Genomic DNA, 17,085 nt, shown 5'->3' with positions numbered 1-17,085 from the left:
CTGAACCAGACTCTTGGTCCATCCAAGTCGGTATTGTCTACTCAGACCAGCAGCGGCTCTCCAGGGTCTCAGGCAGGGGTCTTTCACATCACCACCTGCCCAGTCCCTTTAACTGGAGATGCCAGGGATTGAACCTGGAACCATCTGCATGCCGAGCAGATGCTCTACCACTGAGCCACAGCCCCTTATTAAACTTGTCCAGATCTGTAGGGTGGGCCACGCACGCCAACAGCATTGCATCTGTTCGGCAGGAATCAAAACAAGGCCCTGTTAAATCTGCCTTCACCCATCCTTCTGACCGCCTTCCTGTTTCGGCCTTGTAGGGCAAAGGGTGCAGGATTTGCAAACCAGCCGCTCCTGTGACAAATCCCTTCCCAGAGTACCGAGTCAGGAAGTTGGTTCCTTTGGGGTATCCCCAGCTCTCGATTACATCACAGGGAGACGTGGAGTCAGAAGCAGCCTTGCATACGATTGCCTCAGATATGAGGACCGGGAACAGCCTACTGGAAGGAGGACAGGAAATGAATACATCTCTTTCTCCAATTCTTACAAGTCTGAAAGTTAAGCAATACTGCGATTATGGCCCCCCCGCGCTGGATCAGTGAGTGAAAAATGTATGGAATTATCCAGAGATGCCACGACAAGACAAAAGGGATCCAATAAGGAGAACGCACTTTTTATACTTTAGAACAAGATGAAAGGAGCTTACGAGTTTCGGGGGTTACGACTTTATCTGCCACTAGCACATCTGAGCCATGGCAGCGGCAAAGCCTTTGCACCTGGGCATTAGAATCCAGCTGAATTAATTGCTCTCACAGAGAATTATTAAAATCCCGGAGAACTATAACACTCATTCGGAGGGAAATATCACCAGGGTACATGCCGGCCTATTATTATCTAGTTCTCCTGGATCCTCGTAATCCATGGATGATAAAAGTAGGATGTGTGTATGTGCTGAGATTCTGCACACAATCGCAGGAGGGAAAGCCTCTTAATATGTGAGTATAGTGTATATAAAAGGTAAAGGTAGTCCCATGTGCAAGCACCGGGTCATTCCTGACCCAACGTTTACTAGGCAGACTTTGTTTATGGGGTGGTTTGCCAGTGCCTTCCCCTTTACCCCCAGCAAGCTGGGTGCTCATTTTACCGACCTCGGAAGGATGGAAGGCGGAGTCGACCTTGAGCCGGCTACCTGAAACCAACTTCCGTCGGGATCGAACTCAGGTCGCGAGCAGAGCTTTGACTGCAGTACTGCAGCTTACCACTCTGCGCCATGGGGCTCTTATGGTGTATATAACCTTCTTTTAAATCTCCTCTCCTTTTTTGGGAAGCAAGCTTCTAGTCCTCATGATTTCCAAGGTATTCTTCAAAGAGTGTGGTTAGAGTTTTGAACCAGGACCTTGGAGAACCGGGTTTGGATCGCCACTCTGCCATGTTCTCTGGGTGACCTTTGGGCCAGGCGTTCCCTCTCAGCCTAACCTACCCTGCAAAGTTGTTGTCGACAGGATAAAATGCCTCCCTCCCTGGAAGAAGGGTGGGAATCGGCATGTATTAAATAAGTAAATTATATCTCTGCCGCCAGGTTCAGTAGGATTTTCGGTTGGGCTGGGAATAGGGCAACGGGACCACACACAGCTTAAATATGGACAGGTCTTATTTGCAAGCCATTAAATACAAATGTACTTAACAAGGCTGTTTCTCGGAGCACAGTAAATGCAGCCTCAACAATAGAAAACCTGGCAGCCCAGGCTCCCCTCTGTTTAATGACTGAACGAGTGAAATTCAATCTCATATTAACACAGCAAAACACTTTTCGTTTGTTGTAAAGGGTCTCTCGATTAAAGGTTATCGCTCGTGTGCCTGGAAATTCTTTTCATGTTAAAACGATAACAACGTGGAAATTGTAAAAAAAAAAGGGAGGGGAAGGGAGGAAATATACTCGGTGCTTAATTTTAACCACATTTAGGACAGAGGGGAGGAGCTTCTTTGGATAGTAGGGTTTTAGGTGAGGAACCTGGGGAGGGTGAGGTGTGGGGAGGGGAGGGACCACGGCAGGGTGTTTTGTGGTTGCTCCCCTATGCCATACAAATGTCAAAAGGTAAAGGTCCCCCGTGCAAGCACCGGGTCATTCCTGACCCATGGGATGACGTCACATCCCGACGTTTACTAGGCAGACTGTTTACGGGGTGGTTTGCCACTGCCTTCCCCAGTCATCTTCCCTTTACCCCCAGCAAGCTGGGTCCTCATTTTACCAACCTTGGATGGAAGGCTGAGTCAACCTTGAGCCGGCTACCTTAAACCCACTTTCCGTTGGGACCGAACTCAGGTCGCGAGCAGAGCTTGGACTGCAGTACTGCAGCTTACGACTCTGCGCCACGGGGCTCCTAGTACAAATGTCTACCCCAGTCCAAAACAGGAAAGGAAAAGAAAGAAAAGGGCAGAATCAACTGCTGAATCAGCACGTCTGCCCTTTCCCTTCCATTGTCATCACTGTGTTGTTTATTTCTCAATCGGTACTTTTGCTTGACAGGCATTGCAACATTTGTGTAACACGAGAGGCAACGTAAAAAGGTTTGCGTGTGGGGTGACTGTGAGATCACAACCGTATTCCAAAGAATCCTAGACAAGGTCGCCAAAGGGGATTCTCAAGGGCTAGCTGATGCAACTTAAGAACATAAGAAAGGCCCTGCTGGATCAGACCAAGGCCCATCAAGTCCAGCAGTCTGCTCACACAGTGGCCAACCAGGGGCCTCTAGAAAGCCACAAACAAGACGACTGCAGCAGCACCATCCTGCCTGTGTCCCACAGCACCCAACTTCCCCAAATGGCGGCAGGAAACGGCTTTTGAAAGAGTGCCAGGGCCCGGAATCAGGGCAAACAGAGGTAGTTGAGCCTGAAGAAGAAGGAGGGTTGGTTTTTATATGCCTACTTTCTCTGCCACTTAAGGGAGACTCAAACCGGCTTACAGTCACCTTCCCTTCCCTCCCCACAACAGACACCCTGTGAGGTAGATGGAGCTGAAGAAGCATACCGTCGCCTCTGCCGTCAACGGCGGGAGCTCGGGAGGCGATTGTTATTCTACGCTAATCTCTCATCGATTTGTGCTGTAAGGTCACAGCAAAAGCCGGGAGGAGGTGAGGAGCACAAAGAGATCCTGCTGGGATAAGGTCGCCTCCGATCAGTTATGCTGCTCGGCAAAAACTGGCATGCAATCCATCACTGACGTCCTTCCAGACCCATCAATATCAGCGTTTGAGGCTGGACTGGAGATGCTGAGATGCTCCAGCCAACTCCTGCAAGAAGAACTCCTGCAAGAAGGTGAGGGGTCTGGAGACCAAGTCCTACGAGGAAAAGTTGAAGGACCTGGGTATGTTTAGCCTGAAGAGGAGAAGACTGAGAGGGGACACGATAACCATCTTCAAGTACTTGAAGGGCTGTCATATAGAGGAGGGTGCAGAGTTATTTTCTGTTGCCCCAGAAGGTCGGACCAGAACCAACATGTTGAAATTAAGAGTTTCCATCTAGACATTAGGAAGAATTTTCTAACAGACTGGTTCCTCAGTGGAACAGGCTTCCTCGGGAGGTGGTGAGCTCTCCTTCCATGGAGGTTTTTAAGCAGAGGCTAGATGGCCATCTGTCAGCAATGCTGATTCTATAACCTTAAGCAGATGATGAGAGAGAAGGCATCTATGCCATCTTCTGGTCATGTAGTAGAGGTCACTGGGTTGTGAGGGGGGGAGGTAGTTGTGAATTTCCTGCATTGTGCAGGGGGTTGGACTAGATGACCCTGGTCCCTTCCAACTCTATGATTCTAAGGAGCTCAGGATGCATGCCCTGCTTCTCTAGAAGAGGCCATACGTAGGTGTCCCCAATGCGGAAAACAAGAGCTGCATAGGCAAAGCAGGAAAGGAAAACAGTGCATGAGGTGGAAAGCCTTAAGCCCCTCATGTCCACATGCCGTGATCCTCACCTGTCTCAGGCTCACGCACACCTGAGAATTACATTCCAAGCACAGAACTCTCTAAATGCATCTGTCGAGAGGAACAGGAGGAGTTTGTAACATGTGAATTGGTCCTTTGAGAAAGAGTGGTTCTGTGAGCTTCACAGCAGGACAGGGATTGGAATCTGGGTCTCCCTGCTCCTAATCTAATCTTCTTACTGCTACACCACAAATCCTCTCATGTGCCTCGTCGTGTGGTCTGCCAACATGGCTGTCCAGCATCTCATGGGGATGTCTCTGACCACGTGTCTCAATAGCCCCCCCCCCAGAGTTTTCCGCCAACCATAGGGGGTTCCTCAGAAGAGCAACCAAGGCAGAAAGGCTTCCCTGAAATTAGAACATCACCCCCCCCCCAAAAAAAACACCCCTGCTGTGTTGTACAGCAGCCTGAATGTGGGTTCGTCCTTGTTATGGAAGACACACACATGCTGGTACATTCTCAAGCCATTAGAGAGCTCTAGAGAGGCCAAATGAAGCAACCCAGCCTTTTATGGCTGGCTTGTGGAGTTATGAAACCACCTGACTCCACCCCTCTCTCATATAAAGCTCAATGTGATTCAGTCTTTAGAAGAGCAGAGTGAAGCACAAGAGATCGCGAAACAGTCGCCTTTCAGCCCCAGCTACCGAAAGGGGCAACTAAGCCAAAGAAAGACCAACCGACCAGGGGTCAAGATGGATCTCCTGCCTGGATTTTCCACTGAGACGTGGTTACTTCTCATTGTCCTACTGGGCCTTCTACTACTGTATGTATTATTGGGCTGTTTCCCTCCCCCCTGTCATTCAAGTGTTTTATAATCTGTGAAGGGAGGGAGGATAGTAATTCTCCTAGTTCTCTGATCACCGTAGGAACTTCTGTAATTTAAGGCGTCCCTAGACTGAGAGACTCCGCAGAATTAGTGAGGATTACCTGAATCACAATTAAGAGTTCCAGGGTTTTTTTTAATGGTCATGCTTCTTCACTTGTAACAGTGGCATGACCGGCAGAATGTCAACTGGGGCAGATCCCACCTCCACCGATGAATCCATTTCCATGCCGGCAAATGCGGCACCTGTTGAATACCACCTACCTGTACGGAAGCTAGTGTGGTATGAGAGGAGAGAACTGGGTGCCCCTTTTACTTTCTAAAGCAATTTTTGCATCGTAATTAGTTCCAGGCTGCTAATATTGCCCCGCGTATTTTTGTGAATTTTTCACACTGAACCGTCATTCTGGAGCATACCTGCTTTGCATTACTAAAGAGCCCATTTAACGCAACCTTTGGTGTTTGCCGCGAAGAATCCCCCTGAAGGAACCATGCAAAACAACAGTGGTGGGTTAGCTATGCACATGCTAATGGCTATGCAAACAGGAACAAAGGAGCAGGCGAGTGTGTGTGGGGGGGTGGAATTTCTCCTTTTGCGTCGGGACCGTGAATAGGCATTTTTAAAGTCGCATTTAAAAAAAGAGCTTTGAACGAGCATCGAAACTGACCCTGCATAAATGGCCAATGAGTTAGCGAGCAGGCTTAAGTGGGTCTACTCTGAAGTAAGCCCCGCTTTATTCAGCGGGGTTCACTCCCAGGCAACGGCTAACCTTCCCTAAACATTTCGCAAATGCGATATTAGGACTAACGTCTCCTAGTTCAGTCAGAGGCGACAGCAACTCCGATTTAATGTGAAATAATATGACATTACTTTAAGGGTGATGGTTTATAGTATAGGATAGAACTCTGTCGGGATGATATCTACAGATATTAACAATGTTCCATGTTAATTCCAATGGGTACTGTAGACACCTCATTTCCTTTCTTATTTCAACTCTAAGGTTTTCTGGCAACGCAATTAATTTTTTTAAAAGCAATACTGAATAGCTGAACACACCAACAAGACCGACTGAATCGGACCATTAAGGCCAACGCCGTCTACTCTGACGTGTTGCAGGTTTCCAAAAGAGGTTTTGCGCATAATTGCCTACTATCCTTGACCCTTTTCATGGGAGACGACAGGGATCGCACCGTGCAGGAAATTCAGAGCTACCTTCCCCCACACGCCTGCTCGATGCCCAGGGTTTGACCAAAGTTATGGAGGGTCACACCAACAGGCCCGTGCCCATTATTTATGAAGCTGGAAAGGAGAGGGAAGGAAGGAGAGGAAGCAGAGTACATTTCAGGCTGATGACAGCCCTGGCACAGAGGCAATCCAAAGGTTGCCCTGGAGGAAAAATGTGCAATGAACAGCTTTAGAGCGCTGTAAAAAAAGCATGTTTACTAAAGGAGAGAGAACAGCCCGAGGGAAAGAACAACGATTCTGCAGCTGGGCTTTGACAGCTTTGGGTCTACGCCTGCAGATAACGGGGTGGTCCGGAGCCCTAGGTGGGGGAAAGGACTGTACCCCACTTCACACTGAAGGAGGCTCTCTGCAGCCGGCCAGGGGACCCACAGGGCCAGCATGGAAGGAAGGTGGGTGGCGCTCCCGCAACTCACTCAGCCGGTCCCGGCCCTGAACCAGTCCGTTGTTGCTTTTTGGTCTTTTACAAAGTAGCTCCTTGCCTCTATATCATTCTGGTATTTACTCTGTGAGAGGAGAGATCTTTTCTTTAACATACACAAACACACACACGTCTCCCGGCTATTTTCAACATAGGAAAAGAGAGGAAAACACATGGTACTGATGGGCGCAATCCCGTGGGCCACAAACTCGTCCAAAGAAACTTGTAATTACCTCCCCGGAAGCATCACCGTGCGACTAGCCCCTTTAGAGAAGAAACTACTGCGCAAAACATCCCACTGGCTGGCAGGACTTGTGCTTGCCAAGGGACTGGAGGATGGGTAAGCGGCAGTCCTCCCTGAGCTGTGGGTCAGGGATGCATCAGGGACCGGCCTCTCCAAAGACCCCCTTCTCCACAACCTCTGTGCTCAAAGGGAGCACTGTGGCTGTTGGAGACCCACCCGCAGCACCATCTTCTGGCCGGCACCTCTGTTTGCACTGGGAGCCGGACACCGTGTTCTCCAACGTGAGTGCCTGGCAAGGACGAAGCGTTCACCTTCCCCCCCCAGCAGGATGTGACTGTATTCAAACTCCGCAACAAGTTTTGGTAGCCTCCCGAGAGTCGATGCAATGTAGCAGTTAGGGTATTGTACACATGAACACATGAAGTTGCCTTATACTGAATCAGACCCTTGGTCCATCAAAGTCAGTATCGTCTACTCAGACAGGCAGCAGCTCTCCAGGGTCCCAGGAAGGGGTCTTTCGCATCACGTACCTGCCTAGTCCCTTTAACTGGAGATGCTGGGGATTGAACGTGGGACCTTCTGCATGACACGCAGATGCTCTACCGCTGAGCCACAGCCCCTCCCACAGGATGGGGGATACCCAGGTTCGAATCCCTGCTCTGCAATGGAAGCTCGCTGGATGGCCTCAGGCTAATCATTCTTTCTCTCAGCCAAAGCTACCTCACAGGGTGGTTGTGGGGATAAAACGGAGGAGGGAAGATTTATGTAAGCTACTTTATATCCCCGTTAAGGAGAAATGTGGGGTATCAATGAATAAAGGAATAAAACATTGTGGAGAAAATTCACAGTAGGTAGCCATGTTAGTCTGTCTGCAGTAGTAGAAAAGGGCAAGAGTCCAGTAGCACCTTAAAGACTAACAAAAATATTTTCTGGTAGGGTATGAGCTTTCGTGAGCCACAGCTCACAGGTATCTGAAGAAGTGAGCGGTGGCTCACGAAAGCTCATACCCAACCAGAAAATATTTTTGTTAGTCTTTAAGGTGCTACTGGACTCTTGCCCTTTTCTACTATTGTGGAGAAAAGCCGAGTATGTGTAAATACACATATAAATATGTAAATAAATATTCTGCCCATGAGGGTTATATCTCACCTTTACATCTTCTTTATCATTAAAAAAACAGATATGGGACATGGCCCTTTGGCGTGTTCAAGAGATTAGGAATTCCGGGCCCCACGCCAGTACCTTTCTTTGGGACCGCCTTACAGTACCGCAAAGTGAGTATTTGAGATATTCATGCCCTGCTTGTGAGCTTCCCCCTGTCGGAAACAGAATGCCGGTTTGGGCGCAGCGCAATTTCTATCTCCCTCCATGTCTTCCCCAGGGTTTCTTGAAGTTTGATAGCGAATGCCATGAGAAATACGGGAAAGTCTGGGGGTAAGTAATCTTTTAACCACCAGCTTGTGTTTCTTGATCACCCAAGTGATCAAAAGAATAAAATAAAATAAAAACCCAAGGAAAAAGTGTTCTCAAAGAACGCAACCAATGCCAGGGCACCATCTCCACCAGTACAAACACCCTCACCATATTGCAATATACGGTTTTATCAGAAGAACCTGATTTTACTTCTTTATTCGTGCTGCAGAATTTATGACGGCCGGCAACCTGTATTAAGCATACTGGATCCCACCATCATTAAAGCTGTACTGGTGAAAGAATGCTATACCACCTTCACCAACCGAAGGGTAAGGCACCCAACTTCTAATGCTTAATTGGCATGGTGGGAGGAGGGATATTTTTGCATGCTTCTGCATAAATGCCAAAGACTACTGGCTAGCGGGCTAAATTAAAAGTTCAGTCCTTCATCCAATCGCCAACTTACCCAGTGCTTACTGGTATCTTCCACGGGTTCAGATCCTGACACCGTCACTTATCCAGAGAAAGCCTCCATACTGATACATGGTTTCCCTTTTGGACTCTAGGGCGTACGCTTAGTGGGGATACTGGAGAACGCGGTGTCAATGTCAAAGGATGAACAATGGAAGAGGATTCGCACCGTGCTGTCGCCGACCTTCACCAGCGGGAAGCTGAAGGAGGTAAAAAGGCATAAAGGGATATTCATATCCTGATTTACTCAGCACTTGCACCAGAAAATATCACTCATTCAGCTTAAACACACTTTGCACAACTTACTGAGCACCTGCTTTGTGAGTAGTAAGTAAGTAAAGGTCCCCTGTGCAAGCACCGGGTCATTCCTGACCCATGGGGTGACGTCACATCCCGACGTTTACTAGGCAGACTTTGTTTTACGGGGTGGTTTGCCAACGCCTTCCCCAGTCATCTTCCCTTTACCCCCAGCAAGCTGGGTACTCATTTCACCGACCTCGGAAGGATGGAAGGTTGAGTCAACCTTGAACTGGCTACCTGAAACCGACTTCCATTGGGCTCGAACTCAGGTCTTGAGCACAGCTTGGACTGCATACCTCTACCTCTCTGTGGAAGAAGAGAAATGATTCAACAGAGAATGGCCAAAAAAAATTGCAGTTACATTTGTAGTTCTCTATGAGATACCTCGCAGGCTTCTCAGACCAGGTCCTTAGATAAGATTAATAGAATCACAGAGGTGGCTCTCCAGGGACATCTAGTCCAACCCCCTGTTGGTTGTGTCTTTCAGATGTTCCCCATTATAAAACACTATGGGGAAATTCTGGTGCAGAATGTGCAGAAGAAGGTGGAAAGGGATGAGCCTGTGGCGGTGAAAGAGTAAGTAGTTCGACCAGAAATAAAAGATGGAAATCCTGTCGGAAGTAACATTTTCATTGACCTGATATCTACCACACATAAACACCAGCTTGAACGCTCTGTCTCTATCCCACCCGCAGCGTCTTTGGTGCCTACAGCATGGACGTGGTCACCAGCACCTCGTTCGGTGTGAACATAGACTCCATGAACAACCCCAAGGACCCCTTTGTCAAGGAGATCAAGAAGATGACCAAGTTCAAAGCTTTCGACCCCCTCTTCATTTTGACATGTAAGTTCTCTTCTGATTGCCCAAAGCTCAGCAAAGGTCTCTGTGTTAAGTGCTGTCAAGTCACTTCCGACTCATGGATACCCTATGAATCAGTGTCCTCCAAAATGTCCTATCTTTGACAGCCTTGCTCAGATCTTGCAGACTGAGGGCTGCGGCTTCCTTTATTGAGTCCATCCATCTCTTGTTGGGTCTTCATCTTTTCCTGCTGCCCTCAACGTTTCCTAGCATGACTGTCTTTTCCAGTGTCTTCTCATAATGTGACCAAAATACGATAGCCTCAGTTTAGTCATTTTAGCTTCTAGGGTCAGTTCAGGCTTGATTTGATCTATAACCCACTGATTTGATTTTTTTGGCGGTCCACGGTATCCGTAACCCTCTCTTCCAACAACACATTTCAAAGGAATCAACTTTCTTCCTATCCGCTTTCTTCAATGTCCAGCTTTCACACCCATACATAGTAATAGGGAATACGATGGCATGAATTAACAAAGGTCTATGGCCCTGTTATCAGCAGGTTTTGTTTTTTTTAAGCTTAGCCATTTCCCCCAGTTTTCAGTTTTTTTAGAAAACTTTTGAGTCCTGACCACGGATCTGTGAAAGTTTGGCAACAGTTTGCGATTTTCGCGTTTCTGGAGATTTCGAAAATGGAGCATAGCCTTCCTTGACAGCCTGAGGGATAAGTGTAACCTCATGCGCGGGGGTGCTTCTTCATACATATTTCCTACTAAATACAGAAGACCTCCATCTTGTCGGGAACCACATACAACCTGAATGTCATATACAACAATTCTACACTCATTTGTTTTGTGTTGTGGGAAAGTGTTGGGAAGTGGCAACCGGCATATGCACAAAGCAATGGAAAATGTGCTTTCTTGTGCACAAGGAGCGGATATATGTGTCCGAATTTGGTGCTTTCAGATTATCAATGTGTGGGAGGGTTCCTTGAGTGAGATGACCATTACACTTGCTAACCATAAAGGTTTTCCCCACAGAAGGCAAAAATTAGGTTTTGCTCCAGTTAAGCCGCTTTATTTTCACAATGAGTTTCTCCCCCTTTACAGTTGCATGCCCGTTCCTCGTTCCTATCTTTCGGAAAATGAATGTGAACCTCTTCCCCAATGAAGCTGTGGAGTTCTTCACGAGAGCGGTGGGAAAAATAAGGGAACAACGGCAGAAACAAGGCAAAGGGGTAAGAATGGGGACATGCCACCTGATGCTGGCATCAAACATTGTCAATGTCAGCACATTGGGCTCCTGTGGCAGAGGCCCAAAATGCTTGTCACGCAAAGCTTTGGTGTGGCACTTCACGGCTGCCCCCTGTCCTGACTGGCACCTAGTTTAGTGTGGTTTGTTCACAAGTAGGTCTCATTCGGCTTAGGAGCAGTGAGGACATCCCGTAACCGGTCCGATCTGACAGTGCTACAGGGCCGCTGAGGGCAAACGGAACTAATTCACAGTGAGGGCACGGTCACTGTTTCCCAGGCAGAAAAAGATGTGGTTGAACCTAACAACAACAAAATCAATGGCAGGAAAGTGGCAGCTGATTAGGGCGGCAAAGGAGATTCCCCCAGAGACTGCTGCTGATGAATCATGGAATCACAGGAAGGGACCACCAGGCTCATCTAGTCCAATCCCCTACACTATGCAGGAAATTCACAACTACCTCCCCGCCAGACCCCCAGCGACCCCTACTCCATGCCCAGAAGATGGCCAAGATGCCCTCCCTCTCATCATCTGCTTAAGGTCATAGAATCAGCATTGCTGACAGATGGCCATCTAGCCTCTGCTTAAAAACCTCCAGGGAAGGAGAGCTTACCGCCTCCCAAGGAAGCCTGTTCCACTGAGTACCAAGGAGGAGAGACACAAAATGGCTGAACATTTCCACCCCTGTTCTTGTGCCCCAAAAACTGTGCAAAAATTCTGTTCTGATTAGACTCTTAGGGGACAAAACCATGTTGGAGCAGACAAAGGTCCATTTTGTCCAGAGTTCCACTTCAAATAGCAGCTAGGTTGATACCTTTGCAAGCTCACAAGCAAGGTTAGGATACACTGCCTCTGCAAGTAGAGGCTCCATTTAGCTACCATAGTTAATAGTTGTCGACAGACTTATCCTCAAGACTTCTCCCCATTGACCCGTTCATTCTATTCCCAGGCCCGGGTGGATTTCCTGCAGCTGATGATAGACTCCCAAGGCGTTGACAGCAACGGCGTCAACGACCACCAACAGAGCAATGGAGTGGATCATTCATTCAAAGGTAACAACGCAAAAATCACCCCATGGACTTTGTGATTTCGAGGCTGTCCAAACAATCATCTCCCATTCATGAAAGAACAAGCAGTCCAAATCTCTCAATGCACATATTGAAGATCCGGCGTATCTTTGGCAGGGCACGAATATCAGTGGAGTGGTACCATGCCTATGGTCCCAGCTACACTATCATTCTGGCTTTGGCCAGAGCTGCCAAGCGAATTCTCTGTTTGCATGTCCCTTTCTATTGGGGTTAAGGAAATTCTTGAGTAACCTCTGCTCATGGGGCCTCTAAATCCTGGTTGTGGCAATCAGTTCATATGCTCAACTTGGCAATAAATGTTTAACACACCTCTGACCAGAGTCAACAGAATCCACAAAGCAACTTTGTTGAACTCGCCCAAGAAAACTTGATGTCTTGCCAAACACTAACCAACAATACCTAGAAAATGAATCTCCTCTGCTCAAGGCGTTAACCAGGAAGTTCTTTTCTCGAGACTGAGAGGGGATTATCAACAAAACAAAGAATCACATGTGAAATTGTTGGGTGGGGGAGAGAGAGCCAAACATACTGTAGACTTCTGTCATTGTTCATTATGGCCTGATTCCCACCCTCTACTGCGGTTCTACATAGGGCAAACACACACCAAATCCTTGCATACAATTTTGCGGTACAAGCTCAGAGGCACCCAGGAGTGTTCGGGTTTCACCTTTCCCGCCTCCATTTGTTCACAGGGTTGAGTGACATCGAAATCCTGGCCCAAGCGATCATCTTTATTTTTGCTGGATACGAGCCGTCCAGCAATTCTCTCGGTTACGTCGCCTACCTCTTAGCCACCCACCCGGATGTCCAGCAGAAGCTCCTGGACGAGATCGATTCTGTTCTCCCCAACAAGGTAAGCAGATCGACCGCCCAATGGAAGCGGCTGGCGTCTCTCTCGGGTTTCCTCTGCTCCATGGACAACACTCCTTTTCCAAAGCAAAAAATGACGCCTACGATCAACAGGCAGCCCTGAAATCCTTCAGCAGCTTTGAACAGGACAAGAGATCCTATAAGTGGTCTGGAATTATCTGAAAGTAATGCTTTTGGGGGCCAATTTCAACGGCAAGACCCAAGCCCTCTTCTTGTAGGGTTGGTCAGCTTGGCCCTCACCTAACTCTGGGAATATTGCTCTGAGTAGCCCTCCCAGGCTCTTCATAGAATCCCCTGGTCCTTTTAGACACTTGGAAAAAATACATCACATAGGGGAGGGGCTGTGTCTCTGTGGTAGAGCATCTGCTCGGCATGCAGAAGCTCCCAGGTTCAATCCCCGGCATCTCCAGTAAAGGGACTAGGCAAGTAGGTGATGTGAAAGACCTCTGCCTGAGACCCTGGAGAGCCATGGAGAGGGGCCGTGTCTCAGTGGCAGAGCATCTGTTTGGCATGCAGAAGGTCCCAGGTTCAATCCCCAGCATCGAGGTGATGTGAAAGACCCCCGCCTGAGACCCCGGAGAGCCGCTGCCGGTCTGAGTGGACAATACTGACTTTGATGGACCAAGGGTCTGGTTCAGTAGAAGGCAGCTTCACGTGTTTAGAAAATAGTAAATAAATTTTAACAATTCTAAAAATAAATAAATGGCTGACTAGAAGTCTACCTCCTGTACATTAGGAGTCTTCCATGGTGTTTAAACCCACAGATTGAGCATGGTTTTCCTCCCAATGGCTAGCTGAAGTTTTCACATATTTGCATAAAAATGGCAGAAGAAGAATACGCACTCCAAACTTCTCTGAGAGTTAAAACGTGGCAGGATCTGTGTTACCAGGTTTAGTTTGTACTGGATAAGAACTCCGTGTACAGCCTAACAAAATAATGGTTAACCAGCAGTTCCAACAATAAGACCTCATCATTTTTCGAGTGTGTAGTAGGGTATACATCAATGAAATGTGTGTGTAGGTGTGTGAAGAGAGACAGGGAGAGAGAATGAACCCCATGGAGGCTCTTCGAAGGATGATAATCATTGACCTTTATTATCCCCAAAGGCTCCTCTCACGTATGACGCTATAATGCAACTGGAGTATCTCGATATGGTGATTAGTGAAACGCAGAGGCTGTATCCCCTCGGGGGACGGCTCGAAAGACTCAGCAAGAGAGACGTTGAAATAAACGGCGTGACTATTCTGAAAGGCATGGTGGTGATTATCCCCCCTTACATTCTCCACCGGGACCCAGAATACTGGCCAGAACCAGAGGAGTTTAGACCTGAGAGGTAACAATATTTTGCTGATTCACACATTACGGAGTACACAGGTTCGGTCTAGTGTCCCCATTCTGTGTCAGCTTTCCTTGGGTCCCAGTTTTGATTAGGATAATGAATAGTCCAGAATCGTGGTGCTGGTGGAAAGTGCCATCAAGACACAACTGACTTATAGTGACCCCATGGGGTTTTCATAGAATCATCATAGAGCTGGAAGGGACCACCAGGGTAATCTAGTCCAACCCCCTGCACAATGCAGGAAATTCCAAACTACCTCCCCTGCACATCCCCAGGGACCCCTACTCCATGCCCAGAAGATGGCCAAGATGCCCTCCCTCTCATCATCTGCTTAAAGTAATGGAATCAGCATTGCTGACAGATGGCCATCTAGCCTCTACTTAAAAATCTCTAGGGAAGGAGTGCTTACCACCTCCCGAGGAAGCCTGTTCCACCGAGGAATCGCTCTAACTGTTAGAAAATTCTTCCTAATGTCTAGAGGGAAACTCTTTTGATTTAATTTCAACCTGTTGGTTCTGGTCCGACCTTCTGGGGCCACAGAAAACAACTTGGCACCCTTCAAGAGATGACCAAAGGTGGTTTGCCATTGCCGGCCTCTGCATAGCAACCCTGGACTTCCTTGGTGGTCTCCAATCCAAGTACTAACCAGGGTCGACCCTGCTTAGGTTCTGAGATCTGATGAGATTGGGCTAGCCTGGGCCATCCAGGTCAGGGCCCAGGACCATAGCTGTGATCCAAATTACACTCCCCCTGCCAATGGCAACTTTTTTTTTTAACATTAAAGGAAATGTTTAATACTGTGACGTTTAGATTACTGCTCAGCCATCTAGCCCCTTTGCTGCTCTGGCCAGCAGTCTTTCATTTCGGTTGTCTGTTACAAACACCATCAGGTTCAGCAAAGAGAACAGAGAGAACATTGACCCGTACACGTACCTGCCCTTCGGAGCAGGCCCCCGGAACTGCATCGGGATGAGATTTGCGTTGGTCGCGATGAAAGTCGCAATTGCGATTCTCCTGCAGCATTTCTCCTTTAGGACCTGCAAAGAGACCCCGGTGAGTGTCCCCCAATGGAAAATGGTCCCCCAATGGTTGTATGACCTACAGAAATTTTAGGCAAGTTCAGGAAAGGGGGCAGAATTGGCACAACTTTTCACCTCGGGCAATTCCAGATAATTTGTGTCGTAGACCCCTGTCACTGGGATCCTTCATCTGGGTGACTCTTTTGCTTCCCCTTCCCACCGTCTTCCTCCAAACTGATTGTTCCTCAGTGTCGGAGATAGAAATGGAAAGCAGGAAGGAACATGGCTCAGTGGCTCAGAAAATCCCAGGTTCAGTCCCTGGTAGTAGGTGATGTAAAAAAAAAAATGCTAGAGAGCCACTCTTGATAGACCAAGGGTCTGACTCAGTATAAGGCTGTTCAAAGACCCTTTTAACTGTTGATGCAGTAAAAACAAACAAAAAATAATAATGTAGTCTCTTGCCTAGGTTGGCATACGCATACATAGTATATACACCTTTCCTGGATTCCAGCGAGCCAGCATGGTGTAGTGGTTAAGAGTGGTGGTTAGGAGCGGTGGACTCTAATCTGGTGCACTGGGTTGGTTTCCCCACTCCTACACATAAAGCCAGCTGGGTGACCTTGGGCTAGTCACAGTTCGCTCTGAACTCTCTCAGCCCCACTTACCTCACAGGGTGTCTGTTGTGGGGTGGGGAAGGGAAGGAGATTGTAAGCTGGTTTGATTCTTCCTTAAGTGGCAGAGAAAGTCGGCATATAAAAACCAACTCCTCCTCCTCTTCTTCTTCTAGGGGGTGGGGGAGGTAATTTCTCTCAGGGTATTTTTTATCGGGACCAAGAAAACCTGAGCGTTAACGCACCAGACATCTGGAAGGCTGGCTGTTCAGTTGGGGTAATCGGGTTGTTAACTGGAACATAAATATTCGACAACCTCCTGATTTATACACATTTTCTTGCTGGTTTTTTTTTTCCACTGCTGCAGATTCCCCTGGAGCTAAACACTGACGTATTCTTAATGCCAAAGAAACCAATTGTTCTGAAGCTGGTACCACGAGAAAAGGCAGAATGAAGCCTGCTTGTGGTTTGGACACCTCTGCTGAGGACGCCGACTGTGAAGACCCAGCGCAGTGCCCAAGGGGGATTGTATGAAGAGAAATTCAATTTGTTCGGAAGGCAGTGCCTCTGCCGACAGACAGACTGATGGACATTACTAGCTTGCATGGCTATTAAAGTCAAAATGATCGCTCTGATTAAGGTTAATCTACACTAAACACACATCAGTTCAGTTCCAGTTGCTTCCAGCGACATCGAGATACCCTCTTGCCTGTCACTGACCTGATCTGCCGGGCGTCATATGCTGATCTGGTCTTTAAATGGTGGTTGGGGGGAGTAGACTGGGGTATCTAATATGGCATCGTGTTTGCCTGCTGCGCCCGTTTCGAAAGTAACATTCCCTCCACCCACTCTACACCCCTGTGCTAGAGAATGGTCAATGAATCCTATTAACAGGCAGGGACAAGAGAACGAACTTGGAGAGGGGTGGTGTCTTAAGTGACATTTGCCCCTAAGGCAATGATTCCAGAGAGGAAGCTGCATTTGTCCGCTACAGCGAAAGGAAAGAAGGATTTCACGGCACCATAAAGACCAACAGAATTTCCCCTCCAGCATAAACCTTTCGTGGGCTAGAGCGGCTGAGGAAGTGGGCCGTAGAACACGAAAGCTTTGTGCTGGAATAGAAATTGTGTTGCTTGTTTAAGGTGGCACAATATTCCTGTATGGTTTTATCCCTCAGATTTCTCTCATTGGGGAACTCCTTAATCCCCGGAGGTT

The 17,085-nt window shown here is 47.9% G+C and overlaps 1 protein-coding gene across 1 annotated transcript; it reads left to right on the top strand.

The window, feature by feature from the left end:
- Positions 1-4,672: 4,672 nt before the first annotated feature.
- On the top strand, positions 4,673-16,324 carry LOC130492846 (cytochrome P450 3A9-like). Its single transcript, XM_056866633.1, has 13 exons — positions 4,673-4,743; positions 7,892-7,985; positions 8,093-8,145; positions 8,354-8,453; positions 8,691-8,804; positions 9,383-9,471; positions 9,591-9,739; positions 10,801-10,928; positions 11,892-11,994; positions 12,723-12,883; positions 14,008-14,234; positions 15,131-15,293; positions 16,238-16,324. Exons 1-13 carry the CDS (start codon positions 4,673-4,675, stop codon positions 16,322-16,324), a joined length of 1,539 nt encoding a protein of 512 aa, XP_056722611.1.
- Positions 16,325-17,085: the final 761 nt, after the last annotated feature.

The sequence above is a fragment of the Euleptes europaea genome, chromosome 21, assembly GCF_029931775.1.
Source record: "Euleptes europaea isolate rEulEur1 chromosome 21, rEulEur1.hap1, whole genome shotgun sequence".
Classification (NCBI taxonomy): Eukaryota; Metazoa; Chordata; class Lepidosauria; order Squamata; family Sphaerodactylidae; genus Euleptes; species Euleptes europaea.
This window is presented reverse-complemented; position numbering and strand designations above follow the sequence as displayed.